At 36.8% G+C, this 22,640-nt stretch overlaps 1 protein-coding gene across 1 annotated transcript in view; it reads left to right on the top strand.

Annotated features, from left to right (window-relative positions):
• Positions 1–22,279, top strand: part of LOC149415148 (uncharacterized) — a 610,989-nt gene extending 588,710 nt beyond the window's left edge. The window contains exons 6-11 of the mRNA XM_089643088.1: positions 4,971–5,131; positions 7,792–8,030; positions 9,495–9,622; positions 14,844–14,990; positions 16,507–16,697; positions 19,498–22,279. Coding sequence (XP_089499214.1) covers positions 4,971–5,131; positions 7,792–8,030; positions 9,495–9,622; positions 14,844–14,990; positions 16,507–16,697; positions 19,498–19,624 — 993 coding nt within the window. The 3' untranslated portion in view covers positions 19,625–22,279. The remainder of the gene's footprint in view (positions 1–4,970; positions 5,132–7,791; positions 8,031–9,494; positions 9,623–14,843; positions 14,991–16,506; positions 16,698–19,497) is intronic.
• The last annotated feature ends 361 nt before the right edge of the window (positions 22,280–22,640 follow it).

The raw sequence follows: 22,640 nt of genomic DNA, 5'->3' as shown, positions 1-22,640 counted from the left end.
TCTTGCATTTTTCTGTCTTATGGGATTTTAAACTATAAAAATCCCAATTATTCAGTCATTTATTAATGGTAACTGATGTATTTGCGCAGGAATACGTAAAAACTAAAATGATATGTCAAGTATTTAAGCTAATTTAAGGAGGATAGTAATTTTGGGTACTACCTACTCCCCCACTTGGCTGCGGGACATTTAAGGCGATGCACTGCGTAGTAATGCAAAATCATGTGTTTTTGGTTTGAAAATTTGGTCGCCTAGAAATGTTACAGATGCTTTAATTAAATACTGCGAGAAGAATACATCTTGGCCTTTGAAATAATCGAGTATTTTTTTTTTATAAGTCTTTTTATAAGCCCAGAAAAAAATAATGTATAAGGCCTATGAAAACTGCTTTAAAGTTCAAAATCTCCTACTTACGAACCCATTTCCGGTTACTATTTTATTGTTTAATATGTCAAATTAAGTTATTTATAAAATGATCGAAAAAATATATATTTATGCCTAAAAATTCACAAAATAAAATAAAAGGCACTTTTTGGCCATGTTTTTTTCTTGCATAAATCAAATCAGGCGGATGGTGTTAATCGGGAATTTAAACCTTATCGCTATCTACGTAAGGGGTGTTATTGATAGCGGATCGATTTAAAATATCACACGACGTAGTAACGGGTTATGTCGGAGAATTTAAACAATTCATCAACTTTCAAAGATGATTTTCAAATTCCATGAAGATTCTGTTAATATATCGTTATTGGCCAGTTGTTTCACAAAATAGAAACGATGAAAGAACTTGAATAGAACCTTCACAGAACTTGAAAATCAACTTTAAAATTTGATGAATTGTTTAAATTCTGAGAATCAACCCGCCCCAAGGAGTACTAGTCGCGGGTGGATGGCATACAAAGGGTTAAAGACCTACACGATTTAGACGTAACAAGATATGATAATAATAGTATAAAAGTTCAGAAAAGAAAAGTTCTTTGAGTAATGCCATTATTAGTCAGGACAAAAGTGAACTCATGATATGAATGTTGAAATCATGGAATTTGTCAAAGGTTTTTGGGTTATGTTTTTTATGAGGCCACGTAACGCTACTTATGGTATTTTGTATGGCATCAGACGGCATTCGTGGTCGAGGGGTAAGGCTGTCAATTAGCAAGCCGGAGGTTGCGGATTCAAATCAAACAAATTAATTAACTCATTAAAAATAATATTTAAAATATTTGCGGAACTCTCAGTATCGCCCTGGTGTGAGACCACCATTCAGAATTGAAAACTTGCTTGAAATGGCTTTGGCCGTGTTTTGTGAACAGATTTGACTAGCCAGGTACTTCCCGACCTTCCTCTTTCTCGTCTCCTTCTCTTCCCAACTACCTTCAGCCTCACAGCATACCCCAATTCGTGATGCCATAGTCTCACTGACTTCAAACAGTTGGGAGTAGTTGGGACTCTTGTAAGAATTTTTATAATTACGAAAAAATTCATTGAAAAGGACAGAAACGGTTTTCGCAATGATAAAATTTAAACTCGATACAGTACAGAAACTGTCAGGATTTTTAATCATCCTTTCATAATAGAAACGTCGCTTAAAATTGATTCAGCCGCATTTACTGACCAGATCTGAATAGCCAAGTACTAACTCACCCTTCCTCCTCCCCATCTCCTTCCTTTTTCCACCACTCAAACCACTTAACTGAACAAAAAAAAAAGTGGGTGTGTCAAGCCTACGCAAGACAGAAGTGAAACTTCTAGTTTCAGCTGATGCTTGGCGTGGCGCAGTTCGCTGGTGTCTGAGAGAGAGGAAAGAAGAGAAGAGAGAGAACGTTCGTGAGCGGCTCCCCCACCTCAACAAGGTTTCACTTCAAAAATGCCACAGCCGAGAATCGAACCTCGCTTAACTGATTGAAAGCCAACCACGCTGAGCACCAACTGTAAGCAAAGCCGCATAAATTGATTATATTATGTAGGTTCTGAAAATATGAGAGCTTGTTATGTTTTATAATGTTACCTACATCACACCCAAAATATAATATATTTTTAAAAATAATGTACAATGTACAGAAATAGAATCCCACACAAGATCGCGTAGTGCGCTCTAGCGAACGGATATTTTATCAGAGGGAGATAGTTTTAATTTTTTTTTCTGTAAATTATTACATATTATCAAAATAAATAAATTAATTAAATAAATGTAATACAATTATCATAATATACGGATTAGATAATAATTTTAATCCAACACAATAACGCAAAGCGCGCTCTAGCGGAGTAATGTTTTATCACAGTGAGATAAGTGTTTTTATTATTTTGCAATATTATTTTCTTTTAAAAAATGTTCTGACCTACTAAAAAATAAGATATTGAATGAAAAAGGCGTTAAAAACAAAAAAATAATGTGCGATGGCCGAGAATCGAACTCGGATCAACTGCTTGGAAGGCAACTATGCTGACCATTACACCACCAACGCCAGTTGTCGGGATGAGCTAAGAAGCATTTATATGTTACTTCAAAACTTTGACTAGATCAAATGAACTTTAATCGGTGGTCCCGCATTTTCGTTTCGGTCATGAGTCGGTTTTACTCCGGTCCTCGAAATTGCATGACGCGCGTAAAGAAGTTTCACTTCAAAAAAAGCCCATGTAATATATTCATAAACATTTCACAAACAACACTACTCCATATATGTATAATTACTTTATATTATCCATTCTACCATATTTTAATCAAACGTAAATGAAATCCTCAGCACGGGAGATCCCAGTGAGGATATCATTATATCTATTTGATACAACAACAAAAAATAAAAAATCACTTAATTTTTAATTTCCGATTTTATGTCCGGGTTAAATCTTCCCCATAGGAAAAACTAAACCCTTCCACACACTTTTCCACAAATGATCCATCTAGTCAATCCACATTATGCAAGTGCATTATATAAGCAAAATAAATACAAAACAATACAAGAACAACACGTCAACTCACCAGAGATCAAATGGGAAAATAATTCACCGACTCCAGATATTTTCATATCAGAGGGTTCGATTCGGTAGAACTTCTAACAGGGCCTATAAATCCTACTGATCCCTCAACATAAATATTTAAAAAATCTTTCGTTATCCTACATGTATTTAAAATGACCGACTTTTGCATCTTTACATATAAACTTTTTGATAGATCTAATACGCCTAAATTTTGAATGAGAGAGCTAGGTATAATGCCAGTAGCCGAAATAACGAATGGTAATATTTTTATAGTCTGAGAATGCCAAATTCTTTTTATCTCATTTCCTAAATCTTATTTTTTCATTAACAGATTTTTGAATATTACAGGAATTTGGAATAGTGAAATATATTATTATTATTATTTGAAGATGCCATAATCTCCCTTGCTCCAGACGGTTTAGAGCAGTTGGGACTCTTTTGCGGTATTCACATAAAAAAAATTATTTTCCATGTGCTACAAACTCCGAAAATAAAATAGTTAAAAGACGTACTATTCCAATTAAATAAGGGTTCTTTTTTATTGGAATATGTTTGATAGCTCCCCTGTTTGTACTCTGTATGTTCATCTGATGTGGTTTATCTCCGAGATTTCTCGAAAAATCTCTTTTAAATAAAACTCCAGCTTAACAAAACAATCTTAACGTTAATTTGAGATTGACTATGGCTCTGTAATCTTAATTAGCAAGCAGTTAAAATAATATAAAACCCTACCTGGAGGTTCTCACTTAATTTATTATACGATCGGTCTCTTTAATACTTGACAGATAAAGCCATCTATGGGTAACCTAATAGACTAATCTAGCGCCATCTATGGGTGAGTTCTTACACTAATATCCAAGATATTGCGCCAAACGATAGGTCGACATTGTGAGGTGGGTTGAGGAAAGGCGTAATGAAGGAATTGCAAATCATTGTGAGGAAAGACGATTGAAGATCAAACTAAGTAACTACATACTCAAAATACTTATTGATATTGTCATGATGGATCACTTAGCCAGCCGATGAATTGAACTCACGACGCCTGGGTGGGATCAACTCAACCACTGACCGGTCTTAAATCGCAATGTTACATTAACAACTTAATTGACAGTCCTGCCATCGTTGCCACTATTAAATTCCGACTAGAAATTCAAGACAAAATGTAACATTCAACGGGTAATTTAAAACTTAAATCTTTAGGCTAAACATAGCACAGCGCCGCCATCTTATTCTCGTTTTAAAGAGGAAGGACATAAGTTTATGCCAGTACTTTGTAGTGGTCGGGCGTTGCGAAATTCGCACGCACAAAGTAAACCGACGATTTTCGACTTTCGGGATTCGACACTAAACAAAACATTACTCATATAATTAACTCTAAGCAGAATTCTTGCCTGAATAGACTATGCAATAATTACAATAGCGTATTATCCAAGGTTGATATTTTCAGTTGCGAACTTACCAAATACAAGAGGTCCATAAAAGAATATTTATCTGATGGTTTTTGAATAATGTTTATGTCTTTATTGTTTATATCTCTATTATGATTTGATTTATATCTACAACCTCTCTCCATGGCTATAAATGTATTGTTTTGTTTATATAATCTTTTGTTTTGTATAAATTTTTTAAATCATATTCCTTTCTCACAAATTTAATTTACTTATTCCATATTATGCTGTCTCAGTAGGGCTAAAGTCACAAGGAGGAAATCCATAATTGGTTTTATTTTAGCTATATAATACTTACGTACAAACTGATTAAATGTAAACTGTCGATTTCCCAAAAATGAATAAATAAATAATTTTTTGAAGAGGAGCGTATATGTTACAACTCATTCTCAATCCATGAACCCGAGCACTCCTGATAAGTCTCCTAAAGAAGCGAACCATTTGGGATGTCCTGTGGCAGAGTCGTTAGTTATTCAGTAAATGGTTCACAGGACGAAGTTACTTTGTACCCAAATTAATGATGAATTTTATGTTGTTTTCTAGTTGGACGCAGTGTACTCCAAGTCCTCGTCGCTGAAGAAGTGGTACAAGGGAATCCGCATCGACGGCTTCTCCAAGGGCTCCGTTTTGGTGGACTTCTTTGTTGAGCTCAACGACGTAGGGGAGAAAGTGGACACCTCTGAACTCAAGAAACTATTCCACAGGTTAGCTATTAATTCTTCTTCTCATGGCTTCTTCAGATGTTCACCCAATCAATAACATTTAACGTCATTTTTTGCATTGGCTTCACACAGGAGACCCTGAGGAAAAGTTGCGTCAAATACTACCTCAAGGCCGAAAAATGAGGTGTCCCGTGAACAAGTCCGTGCCCTGTCATAATAGAGCAACGACAGTTTGAAAATTTTGGCGATTGTTGTTGCTGCTGATTTGCATGTTGTTTTACCAGAAGCATATAAATAGAGTGATTAGACTAGGGGAATTTCCAATAAGATGTGTTATTTTGAATAGCCCGCTATTTCGGTACCTAGATGTTACTTTTGAAGCTGTAATTTTTTGACATTTGACAAGTAGAAACTACGTTTTTAATAAAAATGGGACGATACACGCTTCAACAACGCATTGAAATTATTAAAATTCACTTGAGTGAATCAAATGCAAATCATCTTGAGTGATGGGGCCCATTTCCACCTCGGTGGCTTCGTCAACAAGTAAAATTGTCGCATCTGGGGCTCGGAAAACCCAAGAGTTATTGTTGAAAAGTCTCTCTATCCTCAACGTGTGACTGTTTTTTGCGGTTTATGGTCCGGCGGAGATATTGGACCTTACTTTTTCGAAAATGAGGCTGGAGCAACAGTTACGGTGAATGGATTGCGCTATCGAGAGATGATTAATGATTTTTTATAGCCGGAATTGGATGATATTGATCTGGACAACGTTTACTTTCAACGAGACGGCGCTAAGTGCCACACAAGCAACGAAACCATTGATATTTTACGATTGAATATCAAAATAACACCTCTTATTGGAAAACCCTGTATTTTAAAAAGTGAAGTTTATTTAGCAATAGTACTATGCACTTCGCTAGCACTACTTCAATTTGGACTGCCGCAACCATTTATTGGATGCCATAGGTTAGCCCAAGTGGTTCACTACGTTTGGTGATTTAGCAGGGGTGCCCGGGTTCATCGGGTCAGTTGTGTTCACCAGCTGCATGGCATGTCAATAAGGAGAGGCTAGTTTGGTGCGACCCTTTGACCTCTCTAACTGGTCTCTCGACCCGTCGCCTTACGTCGCAGCGGGAGGGATATATTCATACGTCCATCACTCCTGGACACACTGATCTATCGATTCCTTCCCACCCCTCATACCTTTTTCCTTCCCATATCTGAGTCGTGTAATTTCTATACCCGCTATATCAACTTTCATTGATTTGGAGAAAACCGCAAAAAACTGTCACATCTCTAGCGTACATGAGTAATTGCATTACAATTTTTTATATAATGAATCGGAGTAATAAAATTTCGAAAAGCATTTTTTTTTCTATATATGTCTAGCAATAATTAAGTAATTTCGATAAATAAAATGGATAAAGCGGATTTTGATACTCACTTCATATATATAATATATTCGTGATATAGAGGCTTTTGAAAGTCAACTGAGCTGACATGGCGGGTTTAGAAACACACGCGTAGATCATTTTGACACACGAGCGTGGCGTCAGAGCGGCGGCCATATTGTATTTTGGCAAAATAACTGCTTGTGATTGGTTGAATCCGATATAGCGCGTTTTGATAGTAACTTTCTGTATGATATAGCGGATTTGGTTTCTCACTCGAAGTTTTAACATGGTTTTTGGTCGTGATAAGGAGGGTTTTAAAAAACTCAATTTTAGGCTCCTCTTGTTGCTCGCAAAAATGTGAACAAGATGTCATACTCAGATCATTTTGTCAAAAAATTGGATTTAACCGGTATAGAAATTATAGGATTCATCTCTTCGTCTCTTTCGTTTCCTTAAAAACCCCTTCTCACAGCATCCATAAAGATGACATAGTGTAAAAAAATATAATTGTTTTTTTTTAAATGTGTCTATTAATTTGTACTTTTTTTTTTTTTATATATTTACTCCACACAGGAGGCCCTGAAGAAAATAATTTCCCTCGGGGCCTATGTCATCTTTGGGGATGCTGTGTGGAGGGTCTTTTTTTGGAGAGGAAGGAGTGAACATGGGTCTTGAAGAGTCCCATGTTGTAGGAGGGAGGAAACACAGAGGCCGGCAGTTCGTTCCACAGCCGAGCTGTTGAACTTAAGAACGAATCGTAGAAGCGACCCGTTCTCATGTGACAAGTGTCAACTGTGTACAAATGTTGGGCGCGCGTTTGGCGTGTATCCCGACTACGCACCGGTGCCGAAGGGATCAATGACGCTAGTTCCTCAGAGCATCTTCCATTGTAATACCGATAGAACAAGGACAGCATACCTACCTGACGCCTGTGCTCTAAAGATTGCAGTCCGTTTGTTAAGATTGGGGAATCTATCGGACCGCCCGTTTCTGCACAGAGTCAAGGGTTTTTTTCAGGTATTTTGGGGCTCCAGACCAGAGATGGCTGCCAAATTCGACAGTAAGGCGCACTTGCGATTTGTACAGGGTGAGCAGTTGTGTACTATTAAAGTATCTGCGGGCCCTGTACAGTACGCCCAGCTTCTGAGAGGCCAGCTTTACTCTGGCTTCAATGGAGCCCCCGTACCTGAGCTGGTCACTTATAGTTACACCAAGCATATCAATGGAAGGCCTGTTCGGAAGATTGCTTCCTTACTGTAATGTCATTGGTACTAGATAATAAAAAATACATTTAAATGTTTTCAGATCCTTGACTGACGCTCGACCGGGCTCTGTATTTGAGGAAGTCCCAGCCGAAGCTCCAGGTCGCCTGACCGGCCGCAAGATAGACGGGCCCGACGCTCTCGGGGACATGATGCTGGGAGACCAGCCCTCCGAGGACAGGGAGAAGGGCGGCAACCAGTCCGTCCGGAAGGTCGACAAGTCTGGCGGGAAGCTGGAGATTGGGAAATTCATCTTGGATCCCATATTCACTGAGTTCATAGGTCAGAATTTATTGATATTCATCTCTTAAAACTTGTCAGTTCATATTTGTTCATAAAGTTTCCTCTTCATCATTGGGCTTTTTCGTCATCATTACATTTTTCTTATGTCCTACGAATTTGATTGGTGTTTTCATAGTTACCTGTTGTAAAATATTAGTAAGTTATATATCCGTGCTATGCATAAAACCTTATCTTATCATTAAAAAATAATAATATTTGACTAAGTCAAAATATTTCTCCTATAAATGTAGATATAATATGTCTCAATGCCATCTAGTGGGGAATTTAGCACTGACAAAGCCTTTCCTACAAAAATAAAGTTACTTGTTTACAGGTGAATAAATCTAATGAGCAATAATTGTTGAATGAAAAATACTAGTACATACTGAATTATTTGGTGGGCTTAGAATAAGCTGTCGTAGCTTCATGGTAAGAGCAGCTGACTGGCAATCAGAAGGCTACGGGTTCAATTTATTCGCATATTATGTTCTTGCGTATATTGATTTGTTGAATAATTACAACTGTAGAACCTGCATATATTTTTAATTAATTATTTAGACCAAAAGGAAATGTGTTTTATCATGTACCATTGGGCAGCGTTATGAGACGGGTTAAGGTGCGGGCTGTAAGAAGGAATTTATTAATGTGGGTCTTAAAGGAGGAAAAATAGATGCCGATAGCTCGTTCTACATATATACCGACTTACACAAAAACCAATCAAAGAACTAACCCGTTCTCATGAAGTTAACATCATCTGTGAACAGATATTTCACTCGGTGTAACATGGATCGAGCTCCTTGATCAAGCTCCTTAGAGCAGGCTTCATTAAAATACCTGAAAAACAGACTCAGCATGCCTGCATCGATACTGTGCATCAGATCATCTGTTAAGGCCCCGTAGTAAGTGTAAAGTAAGTAAAGATGGTTTGAAAGGGAGATATGTAAATACTAATGTTAAAGGGAACGCGCTAATATTAAAACAAATGATAATAATTAAGCGAAAATCTCTCGACAAATTCTGAAGTTGCATTTAAAGATACACTGTGAATTTTTTCACACATATAACACATTAAATAACGGAAAAAAACGTGTTTTTAATAATTTCCGGAGCTTACTTTGCAATTTTTTTTTATCGAAGGAATTTCATATAAGTACTGTTTCAGCTTTACTGTAATGTACAGATGTTATTATTTTAAAAAATAATGTGTATATTTTTTTAAGTTAAAAACTTAATGAGTTAAAGCAACATGTTGTAAATCTGTGGAAATTGGGAATGCGGGGGCTTAACAACGGATTGTCAATCAAATCAATTGGTGCTCCAGCCTAGAGGTGGCTCCTAAATTCAATTGTTGGACGTAATTGATATCTGTACAAGATATCAGCTGGTCACTATTGAAGAATCTGCCAGCCCTGTACAAGGTCCTGTATAGTCTTTCATGTATTAATTAAATTCAACTTGTTCTAGTTCTGCCAAAGAGATTGGACCCCATCAGCATTGCAGATGAAAACAATCTCCTCCCCCAGTGGGGTATTGCCGTGATCGTCATTACTCTCGCCTCTCTTCTGTTTGTGGTCATCTTCGGAGTCACAGTGGTAAGTACTACAACAGACTAAATCATATTACACCTAGCCGCGATGCTGTCGAACTGTGACGGCGGATTTTATAAATAACTAGCTGCCGTCTATCTGGCATTACATTAGCCCCACACAGGAGGCTCTGAAGAAGATCACTCACCTCAGGGCCTATGTGATCTTTGGGGATGCTGTATCGAGGGTCTGTTCTGGGATGGAAAAATGTATGAGGGGTGGGTAGGTATCTGTGGGTCAGAGCATCCAGGAGTTTTGGAAATTTGAATCCATCCTGATTATCTGAGAGAGTCTTGCGGAAGAGGTCCAAAGGTCTCACTCAACCAGGCCCACCACGCAGTTGGTCACCAAGAATCCCAACCAGTGAACCACTTCTTCTTCTTTCGTATGGGGAGTCAGAGGGGGACATCTAGGTCTGCGAGCCAGTCTAGGGCCTCAGGCGTCGCCATGTGAACCTCATCAATCCTGCCGGGGAATGAATGGAGCGGGCATTCGTTGACCACATGTTCGGTAGTCTGCACCGCACTACATTCACACATCGCCGACTCTTTAAGGCCCCATCTGTGCATCATGTGGGCACAGCGGCTATGAGAGCACCTTAAACTATTGATGGCGGACCAGGTAAATGGCGAACCACTTGTGGTGACCTTTGCCAGTGGTGTTGGTTATTCAATAAAATGGTTATCTGGGCGGCGGTACCTAAACTTGCCTCCCAAATTGAAATGATGAATGGTTTGAAGTAAGTTTTGAAGTTGAAAATTCTAGGTTAAGGGCCATCTCAAAACATTTTTCGAAACTTTATGCCGATAGATGGTGTTATTTTCAATATCGTCTAATAAAACACTTTTAACACGTTATGCTTTATAATATTGAGATGAATTATTGGTTTGCGAACGTATATAAGTAATATTAATCTGTATAAATTTTTTATGGTACCTATAATTACATAATCGTGGAAAACGGCTGAAAAATACACAATTTCATTGCAAAAAATACGTACAAATGACATTTCACGCAGCTCCGCGCGCGTTGGTACAGGAAATTTTTATTTACCCAACCAAAACCATTTGCGAAAAAGACTCCATTTCAAAAAATTTACGATGTTTCGCATGAGTATGAAAGAGACACGAGATAGAGGTTTGTTCAATTCACTAAACTAAATCAATGCCTGGGAAGATTAAATAATTTATAAAAGGAGCCGGCTAGGAACAACGGTATGTGTGCCGGGAGCTGGCGTTAACTGGACCTCTTTTTTAAAGGCCGCTTTTGCTAAATGGACATAATCATACCAAGCGATGTAGGTATATACCTACATAGTAACCATGTATTCGCGCGGTTGCTTGCTTACAAATATTTCGCGAATAAGTCAAAAGGTTACACTTTTTCTTACATTTCTATGGGGCGCATTCATCAAACCAACGAAGTGGTTAGAATTGCCAGACGGAGAAACAAATTTGTCATATGCACAAGTCAGAAAGGGCTCTCGAACATCATAACATCATCTCGCATATAAATAATATAGGCATTGTTTTGAAATCAGCTCGCCACGTGCGTCGTAATATATGAGTGTCCACAAAGACGATGCCTACAGTGTGCATAATATGAAGTCGCCTTTTCACATTAAAAAACTTTTTGTATTTTGTAAATGGGTATATTTTATGTTCACAAATGACAAACATGTCATTTTAATAATAGTAAATCCTTTATAGGGCAGAAAGGTGATTGAAAAAAAAAAACTTTTTGTACAAATATCTTATACACGGTGTCCATAAACTAGTTGTAAAACTGCCATCACAGTAAGCGGAAAGCGTTGCCTGGGTCGTGATGGAGGAATTAGCCAGCTGTGGAATTGAACTCACGATGCCTGGCGGGAACGACGATAGTAAAAGATTTTTTATTTACTTATTTATTTATTTTTTATTCTTTTCACATATTCTGTCCATATTTCTTTTTTCTGTAAGATCCTTTTTCTTTCAATGTTTGTTTTAATATTTTGTCCGATAGCTTGAATTGGTCTACTTTGTCCAATTAATTCATCATCTTTCTCACAGAGAAGCAGTCCTGGATTTATCCTCCTGGGTCTCGTCATTCGAACACTTGTTTTCTTTATTTCCGCGACAGTGTTTGTGGGAACTAAAAGATATAATATAAAGGCATTAAAGGAGTATAATTTTTGAGCAACATTAAATATGAATCACCCTATACCAAACGAGCGACATGGGTCATAAAATAACAAGCGTGATGGTTAGTTAGTTAGGTAGGTACCGAGAAAATATTTAAAAAATAATAAAATATTTTGAAATAATTTCATAATACTTACCTGTATTCCGATTCGCCGTGCTGACGTTTCATCCCGTTCGCACTTAGTCTTGGATTCACTCTTTTCCCGGAATACTGATGATTCTTATAAAGGGCACGCCTCATTTTTATGGAATAACAATGCTGTACAAAATCGAAAAAAGTCACTTCAAACCGCGGCAGACAATCGACTGTTGAATGAATGAATGAGAGAATGTGAATTGGCGGGCGTCTAGCTAGTGATAGTTACAGATTTAAGAAAGTTCTAAATAATTACAACCGCTCTCACTATAATTATTATACAGTTAATTTTGCCTTTTTTACTGCGTGCCAAAACCGCAAATGTTCCTTGCGACGAGTAATACTGGAACATTCGTAAAAAAGCAAAACGAACATTCTATCAGAATAACAAATCAAGCCGCGCAAATTGACATTTTTACTGACCACTTTAACACCGTAGGAATGGGCTAATAGCGTGCACGTGAAACATATGGCTCGCACATATGTTTGTCTCCTTCTAACACGGATTCGGACATTTCGGCTGGCGGTGCCCGCATAAAATAATTACTTTTGTTAATTTAATTACTTGGTTATTATAAGTGATAGAACAGTGAAATTTTCGTTCGCGATAAACTCATTACGAGTATTATTTTTCGGTACTAAAATAAATAAAATATTATCTGTAGTTTTCAAATGTGGCTGAAAAATAGATTGTATGGGAATTGTCACATCTGTTTCACCTTAACTAAAAACTGTGGAATTTTTAATGTGGAAATAACATTATTGTAATGCAAAAAGTATTTGTTTAACTTTAACATGCCATGTCTCCCGTAGGGATCCTCGGCTTTTCCTGCCATTCACTTCTACCTCATACATTCTCCTTACACACCTTTATTTGATCATCACAAACGCTACTTTTTACCATACATAAGTACTTGATTCATTCGATCATGCCATGTCTTTTTTGGGCGTTCCTGATTTCTTTAACCATTACTTCCATGTCATATATTGTTCAGCGCCCCTGAGGTGATATCTCACAAAAGCGGCGCTATACAAATTATCCAATAATAAAATATACTTTTGTCTCACTTTACCACAAATAATTTGTCTAATAACGTGTCTTCTTGTACACTATTGTATACCATATTGTTACTGTTAAAAAAAACTACATTATATCGAATTTACTTCGACTCCATATCTCATTGCAGTGCAGAAAGAATGTGCTAAGTCTTTCACGGGCGTCCCAGGCTTTGTCTACCTTTCACACCACTCTCTAAACGCTCTCGACAATAATAAGAACAAACTTTGAAATGTTCAACGATATCGGTCGACTACTTTTCGCATTTTATTAAGATGACGACGGTGGAGTGGTCGAGTAGGTAAATTCTAAAATGGGTCGACTCCCCGTTGGTGGAGACCGGACTCCAGGATGTGTTCAGCACTGGGGATGACAAAGAGTCTTCCAGGTACTTCAGTGTGAAACAGGGTAGCCTAAGGCAAGATCGACCTGGTCTCCTAAATGTCCATGTAAAGCCGGGCGTAGGTGAGTAGGTACGTAGCCTGTAGCGGCGCAGTGGAGTAACGTTGGGGTGCGATGCGGGGGGCCGGCCTGTTAGGTGGCCGACCGCCTCAGTAAGCAGCAGGGGCATTTCTCTAATCTTTGGCCTTGAAACCGCCACGCCCACCTCAAAATTCTTATAGAAAACGAATAATATGGCTAAAAGCTCAGATCTCATTGGTGAGAGCAGAAGGATTGGTTTGATCTCTCGCTCTCTATCATAATGACTCGTGTAACAGAAAGAAATGACGGAATTTTGCCGTTTGACAATTTTCAAATCATTCCAACAAAATGAGAGTGGTTTATTTATACACGCGGGTTGTCATTTGCTGCCGAAATACTATCACTTCGCGTCGAAAATACAATATAAGCCAGTGTAGTGTTAGCGAGTTACAAACATATATTCAACCTACCCACGTAAGTTCAAGTTTAAAGTGAATTGACAGTTTTTAGGTTATTACGTAACATACTTGGCATATGTCTTCCTCCACAACGTATAAATGTTATTTATTATATCGACCAACTTATTCATGTTATTGATTAGTGTTATCCTGTATTGTCTTATTGTTTTGGTGAAATTAAAGTTTTGAAACATATGTAACAATGAGTTCAAAATAGGCAGAAAAATGTCGGAATTCATCGTCGTACTGTCGGACAATCATGTTTTGGAATTTTTCTTGTAATTTTAGGTTTCTTCTTCTCAGATTAACAAGTTTCATCTTAAGGAAATAAACTGTAAAAGTTCATTTTCTTAGTCAGATGAACCTTGCCCTTGGAAAACATTTCGACATTTTTCTGCTTCAAGGACATTTTTATTTTTATAATAGTTTTTTTGGGCTAGTGAATGAACAGAGTAGGCTGAGAGCAATTATGTTGTCTATGGTCGCATCTTTTTTAAATGGCCTTGAGTTTCCTCTACCTTGTCTACTGCTCTGCTCCGCACGGTAGGTACTGCTCGTATATCTATGGTTAAGTACTGTATAATTCCGTTACATACAAAAAGCCCGAAGATATCGATCTAGAGAGTGATATATTTATGGTAAGCAGCGAGCAGTCGCAGGATGCGCAAGTTGGTCACTTGTAAAATTGCTAATTAATGAGTGGCTGACTCGTTTTATAGCGCCCGGTACTTCGAGAATCTTGTGCGCCAAATGCTAGCAGCTGATCTAGAGAGTTCTAGCTACAATGAGTTTGTATCGGCGAACGTTCTTGAATATTCTAGTAGCATCGCCACCAATGTATAGGAATCTTCGACCTCATTCCTCTTCTGTTTTTTCTCATGTAGACAAACTCGCTAGTGCCTACCCGCCCTCAACATAAAGTCGAATCCACATTTTTAAATAAGTTTGTTTGTTTGTTGTTTTATTGCAGTTGGTGAACAGACAGAAAAATTCCAAGGCGAAGCAACCCATTCCTCTCAGCGAGGACATGCTGCGAGAACTGGACAAGTCGCACATGGGCGGAGATCTGTACCTCCAGGAGTCCGAGCCTCCGTATCACAAAGTGCGCAGTAACAAGGTTAGTACCTACACTCTAACAAGAGATGCTTAGTTGAATTATTACATATACATTACATATCCTCATAAAATTCGTGACATTTATGGTCAGACATAAGATATTAACAGTTTTAAAAAGAGAGAACTCCACAGACATAGGAATTAATAGACGAGAAGATAATGGCGAGGGGTAAAATCAACTGTTGAAGAACGAAGGGAGTGAAGCTGACTGTGATTCGTCAATAAATCAATCTGACAGTAAATAGGCATCTCGCATTATAATATCACCATTTACTTCTTAAAAGTAAAATCTGCTTTTGAATGAATAGACATTTTTACATGGGAGCGCAAATTACTCGCCACGTTATGAACAAATTTGCGAAGTCCAAATTCGGCAAAAAAATTCGGTTCTATTGTCAGAGTCGAATATTTCGTTTAAGTATTTAGTTAAGACACTTTTATAAATGTTCATAATTTACTTCCCAGCAACCAACCAGCTTTGTGTTTCGCGTCCAGACGTTTCTCGATGTGATAGTAACAACTGATTCATATTATATGATGTGAATATGCTTAAAATAAAGTAAAATAATGCTTATATATGGAATGTAATACGACAATTGGGTTTATTCTCTTTTTCACATCTATTTTTACAAGTTTTCATAGTACAAGTCAACATTTTGCCGTGTTATTTCGTAAAATGAACCGATGATGCCTCGACCATAGTTCGCACAAGAATGATGACGTCACGTTTTCAAATTTCACTTGAGGCCATACGCGAGCACAGCCGGCTCCAATGGAACCGGTATGGGGAGTGGGGATAATACGCTTTTAATCACTTAGGGCAGGTCTACTAATATTCATATGTCTATGGAGAACTCCAATCTTTTTGTGCATTTTTTAACAGTTTATAATGATAAACCAATGCATATTTGTAACATGATAAAAAATTTGTGTGTTATTATCCAGATACCCTGGATAACCTTACGTAACACCTCACATCACTTTAATTTCAATGAGAAGATTCAGTCTCAGGAGAAACAATTTAATAAATTTTTTAATAGCTATTTGTTTAAATAACAATGGATAATTTAACATTATTTGTTTACAATATGTTTTGGCACATGAAAATAAGTTTTTTGGCTAGTTTTAATCTAATTTGAGAAACTGTGTAAGGTTCATAGTTTGGGTTAAATAAAAGAGGAAAAAAAATTTACCTATTTTCGGTGGAAACAAGTAAGTTATTACGAAAAGAATCGGCGATCAAGAATTTTTTATTTATAATCGTTACAAATAATTTTAATTTACGATTGTTGCGTACTTCCTTCTTTAACCAACGTTTCGGGCAGCATCACAGTGTTCATCATCAGGGATGGACATTGCAATGCTGTCCGAAACGTTGGCTAAAGAAGAAAGTAGCGCAACACGGCATAATACCCCAAAAATAAACCACTGTTACGTTTTTGGCCGTGAAATAGTAAAACCAAAATATGGTGTTATCCTTTTGATGTTCCTTTAAACATTGTGTGTTTGTGGTTTAGCGCGGATCGGCAGCCATGCTAGACCCGCTGGCGTACCCCGGTAATCCTGGGGACTCTTGGCGCTCCGAGTGGGGCCCGTACTACACACAGTACAGCACCAATCTGCAGCAGCAATCCCAGCAGCCACAGCACTACACGCCCGACTCGGGCCGAGGCAGCCAGAGCTACACTGGCAACAACGGGAACTACGGGTAAGTTCAGTCATCGCTGGCGAGAACTTTAGACTAGCCATTGTTCCTCTGCCATAATATTGGACTGTTGCAATAATAATTCAAAAATCAATGGCTCTGTATTATTGATATTTTATATCGTCGGTGTAGCTCAAGAAGTCGTTAAATATCATTTAAAGACAATATAAAGTAACCTGATAATCTCTGCTTTAATTACATTAAGTACATTTTGAGAGTTTGACTCTGTTTGAGTTTGTTGGTTTGAATCTTCCTACTCAGGAACTCGAGTAAACAACCCTACCAAGCACGCCAAATGCCAATCGGGTAGGACCGACAATTATTTCACATTATATTGACGGCTGTAATGTCACCCGATTTCAGAGAAATGCGTATAAAAGTTGATTGAATGCATTGTCTTCGGAAACGAGTCGATCTGCCGATTTTCAGCTCAATCTTATATGTATCTGGAAATGGGTTAATTTCGACATTCAAGATTTGCAGTCATTAATTACTGAAAATAAAAGCGAAATACAAGTAGTTTTCTAACATGATTTTACTATAATGTGACTTCTTACGCTACACCAACGATATATATACATTTTTTTACGTTTTTACCAGACAGGAAAAAAAATATCGGGGACTGTATCATCTTTGATGATGTGGTGTGGAGAAGAAGGAGTGATAAGTGTTGTAAGAGGGAGGAAACACAGAGGCCGAGCTGTTAAACTAAAGAACGAGTCGTAGAAATGACCTGTTCTCATGACACGTGACAAATGTTCACTGTGTATAAATGATGGGCACTCATTTGGCGTGTTTCTAACTATGCAGGACTGTTCTTACAGAACTCGCTACCTTCAATGAAATAACCCTAATCTGGGTACCAGGACATAAAGGTATTGAGGGCAACGAGCGGGCTGACGAACTAGCAAGGAAAGGGGTGAAAACACCACTTGTAGGATCCGAGCCGGCCGTAGGAGTAGCAGCTTGTCACACAAAATTACATATTGATAGGTGGGTCAAATCCCAGCACCGCAAAGAATGGGAGAGGGCACCAGGAATGAGACAATCCAAAGTACTCCTAAAAGGACCAGACCCTAGACGAACCAAGAAACTACTTGATATTGACAGAAACTCGCTGAGGGAACTGGTAGGACTACTAACGGGACACTGCCATCTCAGGAGACACATGCAGATATTGGGAGTAGAAAACACCAATAGAAGCAGGAAATGTGAAGAGGATGAAGAGACTCCAATTCACCTATGGTGCCAATGTCCTGCCCTGGTGGGAACTAGGTGCAGATACCTTGGGAGACATAGCCACATACCCAATGACAACCCTGGTGAACTTTATTAAAGGGACTGGGTTGTTGTTAAAGGAATGAAGTAAAATGGGAGATACCACAATGGGCCTATGGCTTAAGTGCTCATGGGAATTATGTGTAAACCGTCTCCGCTTTTAAAAATTTTTTTTAAAAAACTATGCCAGTTCTACAGAGCAATTTTCCTGTTATCTTAATCTTTTTACAGGTCTGCACTAGTAATATTTATTTATTTATTTGTGTATGATAAACTCATGAGAAATTAGAATTAAAAATATATTATACCAGGTAAACTCCCCTCGGGTTTGTCTCCCCTCCTTGCTCGGGCTTTACAGAGTTTTTTCATAATCAGACATAAACAGTGACCTTCCTCTTGTTTTGAAGGTCAAGTGTGCAAATTTTCATCAACCTCGTAATAAAACTGTAGATTTGTATACAAAACAAATCCACGCCGTCCGCCCGTCAGGGACAATCAACTTTATAGAATAGACTAGATATGGTTTTTGGGGTATTATGCCGTATTGCGTTACCTCCTTCTTTAGCCAACGTTTCGGACAGCATTGCAGTGTCCATCATCAGGGCAGATGTATCATTTATTTATTTATTTATTTATTACACGCCCTAGTGGGCTTTTCTTTAAAAAAAGTACAAGCATTTTGTATCAGAGAAAACACTTAAAAATTGATACAATAAAGAAGAATATAAACATAATGGCAAAAATGAATCGTCACGCATATAATTGAATTTAAAAGATTCAACAAAACAAAATAGTAGAAGCGGAGAAGTTATATGGGTACATAGGTCTATTTGTGTCTAGAAGAATAAAAGTGATAGAATATACAACATTTATACTGATTAGTTTTCAAATGAAATATATCACCCAGATCAGAATATTTGTTTCCGAGATTGTGAAGTCTCGGAATCGGAGAATTTTGGTAAACTAGTGTCCTGGTGTTATTGAAGTAAAAAGGTAAGAAATGTCGGCATGATTTTTTGGGAACATGGATATTGATACATTGAAGTAATTCGGGACAGTCAATTTTAAAATGTAGTATTCTTTGAAACAGTATTAAATCTGTGCTTATTCTTCTTTCTGAAAGTTTCAATAGACATTTTATCCAAGAGGTAATTGTAATTTATGTTTTGTATAGGAATATGCAATTTATAATTTATAAACCTTAGAAACTTCCGTTGAATCTTTTCAATGTTATCTGAATGAATATTGAAAAATGGAGACCATAACGTAGAGTTATACTCAAGTTGGCATCTGACAAGGGTTTTATATAATCATGCACTGTAATTCTGTCCAAAATGTTGGCTAAAGAAGGAAGTAGCGCAACATGGCATAATATCCCAAAAACAAATCATTATAAAACATAATAAATGCTTACAAGTGGGTATATATCAATTAAAATATATTTCAAGTCGAGATGATGTTTACATGTTACAAGAAATATACATAATTTCAATGAAATAATATCGTTATATTTCTTCTATTCCAGGTACAGCGGCGGATCCCAGATCTACGGCTATAGCGGTGGTGGAGGTTCCCAAAACTACGGATATTCCGGAGAAGGAGTGAAGACCCTTTACCCTCGAAGGAGGTCTGACTTCGACAGTACCTTCTGAGCGACCCACTTCGGAAGTCAATAGGTCTATTCCAACCCAACTGGGCAGATAGAACATTAAATTTAATAATTCTTAATTAATTAATTACGACTCTCGATGTGGTACAAGAATACCAAGCAAAAAATGCTTAATCATTGTTTTTTGAGAATCGACAATATATAATACCCAGTTAACTAAAATTTTTCTAGTAAAATAATTGAACAAGTGTTGTAATTTTCTCAGACCAGAACCTTGGTTTGTTCTTTACACGATTTTAACAAGTTATGGGAAACAAACATTACACGTCGACATGTTAACTTACGCGATTACGTTCGATAAGAAAGATATTTTCTGTCGGGATATCATTATTTTCATTAATACAGGGTGCAGCAAAACAGACAGTGCAATTTTGAAAGGCTGGTACGGGAGGGGTCTCAATGTGTCGGGAGGGTCGTGCTGTTTTCAGTCGTTACTGAAATATTTGTATTGTATTAACTGGACAGTCTGTTTTGCAGCACTCATTAAATCTTATAAATACTAATTTTACATGATATGTTTTGATTTTATTGAGTTATTTTGTGTTATATACGCAAATCGCTATACAATTTATGATTTTTGTGGACGTAGACAAACTATAGAAATAAAACCGAGAATTGCAAAATTTTTGGCAAATTATTAGCATTGTTTTGTTCTACATTCGTACTACATTCTACTTGATATATGATGAAGTAACACTAAAATTAATTAAGATAGTAATTTTCCTCTTATATTGAACGTCAAGTGTGCAAAATTTCATCAAGAAGTATTAAAATACTGCATTAACTCTTGGTGTGCCGATGAAAAAATTTTGTCATCTCATTCTATTTTGATCATAACATACTTGTTTTTTGCTAAATGCTGCTTTTGTAAATTGTAACGCCTTACTGGATAATGTGTTTAAATATTTATAAAGACAGTATATAATCTACCGTATGTAGTTTCCCCAAAATAGCTACTTAAATTCAAAGAAATGATTGAAACATATCTCTTTGTATACGCTAAAGTTTTTTGAGGTTAAGGATGTGAAAAAGGGATAAAATTTCAAAATGTAAACACTGACCTTTCTCTTGTTTTTAAGGTCGAGCGTGCAAAATTTCATCAATCTCTGAATAAAACTGTAGATTTGAATATATAAACAAACTCACCCACAGAACAAATACTCCTTTATGCCGGTCTAATGGTCACATTAAAAATCTTTTCTTTGTTGTAATTTTAGTAATATTTTTGTAAATTTGGTATTCTTTGTGCCACATCGAGCAATATCAAATGAAAAAATAATGATAGATTGATCTAGTGTTAATATTATACCCTTTTGAGTGTTAACCGTAGTTATTAAGATATCTCCCTAAATAATGTTCTCATCAATGCAGACCCCATTTGTTAAACATTTAACTGTTATATATATATACACACAATAAATTATTTAACCTTATGAATTATTGTGGACAAACTGCAAAGTCACAAAATCAAATTATCATAATATCACAAATATACTTATCTCTTTAATAAATGGGGTCTGAAATTTCCTGGTGGGGTAGCCATTTTACAAAATGTGACTTAACCTAACTTTCATCGGAAAATTAACTCGATAACTTATAATATAACATGACTCATTATCGGCCTTTAACAAGAACCATTTGATATGCCAATAATTCAAATTGGCGCTTATCGGGCATTTTGCAATCTCCATTGTAAACTGTGCCACACACAGGTAATGGATGTCTCACAAATCAAAAAACAAAAATTATAAAGTGTGACACACACTAGCGAGAATGCTTCATTGGCTTTGTTCAGGCAGATGAGGCGTGTATCAAATTTAGCTAGACAAACTAATAACATTACAAATTATAGAGATCTCAAAAGTGGCAAGTGAAAGATACGCAAATTGTAGTACTTTTGATTAAGTGATTTTAGTATTAAACTATAAGACGTCGCGTGGAAATAATTATTGCAACTGTTTATCCTGAAGATTTTAAGCGCCATTAGAGAAATGAGATAGAGAATGTAGCAACACATAAGTATAAGAAGAACTACCTACTGATAGTAGATCGTCTATTACAGCGTTCAGTAATCATATTGTGTAAGCGAATAAGCATATTTTGTTATCTCAATCACATCCGTGATTTAGAATGTAGTATTTGCTGCGATTCCATATTTATTTTGTTCATAGTTCATACAAACATATTCTTCAAATCTCCATCTTTGTTGTACATGCAAACATTTGGATTAAGGCGATGCACTACGTCGTGTAATATTTTAAATTGAGCCGCTATCAATAACAACCCTTACGTAGATGGCGATAAGGTTTAAATTCCCGCTTAACACCATCGGCCTGTTTTGATTTATGCAAGAAAAAAACATGGCCAAAAAGTGCCTTTTATTTTATTTTGTGGATGTTCAGGCATAAATATATATTTATTTTCAATCAATTTATAAATAACTTAATTTGCCATTTATACAATAAAATCATAACCGAAAATGGGTTCGTAAGTAGGAGATTTTGAACTTTAAAGCAGTTTTCATAGGCCTTTGCATTATTTTTTTTCTGGGCTTATAAAAAGACTTATCTAAAAAATACTCTATTATTTCAAAGCCCAAGATGTATTCTACTCGCAGTATTTAATTAAAGCATCTGAAACATTTGATAAAGTAAACCACAAAATATTATTACGTAAACTAAAATTGTTGGGAATAAGAGGGAGTATGTTGGAATGGTTTAAGAGTTATCTATTAGGAAGGTACTTAGCAGTCAAGATAGATTCGTTTACTTCTTATACATTTGCTGCCTCGAGCGGAGTACCACAGGGATCTCACTTGGGCCCAATATTATTTTGTTTGTTTATCAATGATATTGTTAATATTTTTACTAATGTTAAAGTCCTGTTATTTGCCGACGATCTGAAGATATACAGAATAATCAAAGACGATGACGATCGCGCAATTTTGCAGTTGAACCTTAATAAACTATGTGCGTGGTGTTCTGTCAATGATTTGCAAC

This window comes from Hesperophylax consimilis, chromosome 19 (assembly GCF_061612785.1).
Source record: "Hesperophylax consimilis isolate HC1 chromosome 19, BYU_Hcon_1.0, whole genome shotgun sequence".
Classification (NCBI taxonomy): domain Eukaryota; kingdom Metazoa; phylum Arthropoda; class Insecta; order Trichoptera; family Limnephilidae; genus Hesperophylax; species Hesperophylax consimilis.
This window is presented reverse-complemented; position numbering and strand designations above follow the sequence as displayed.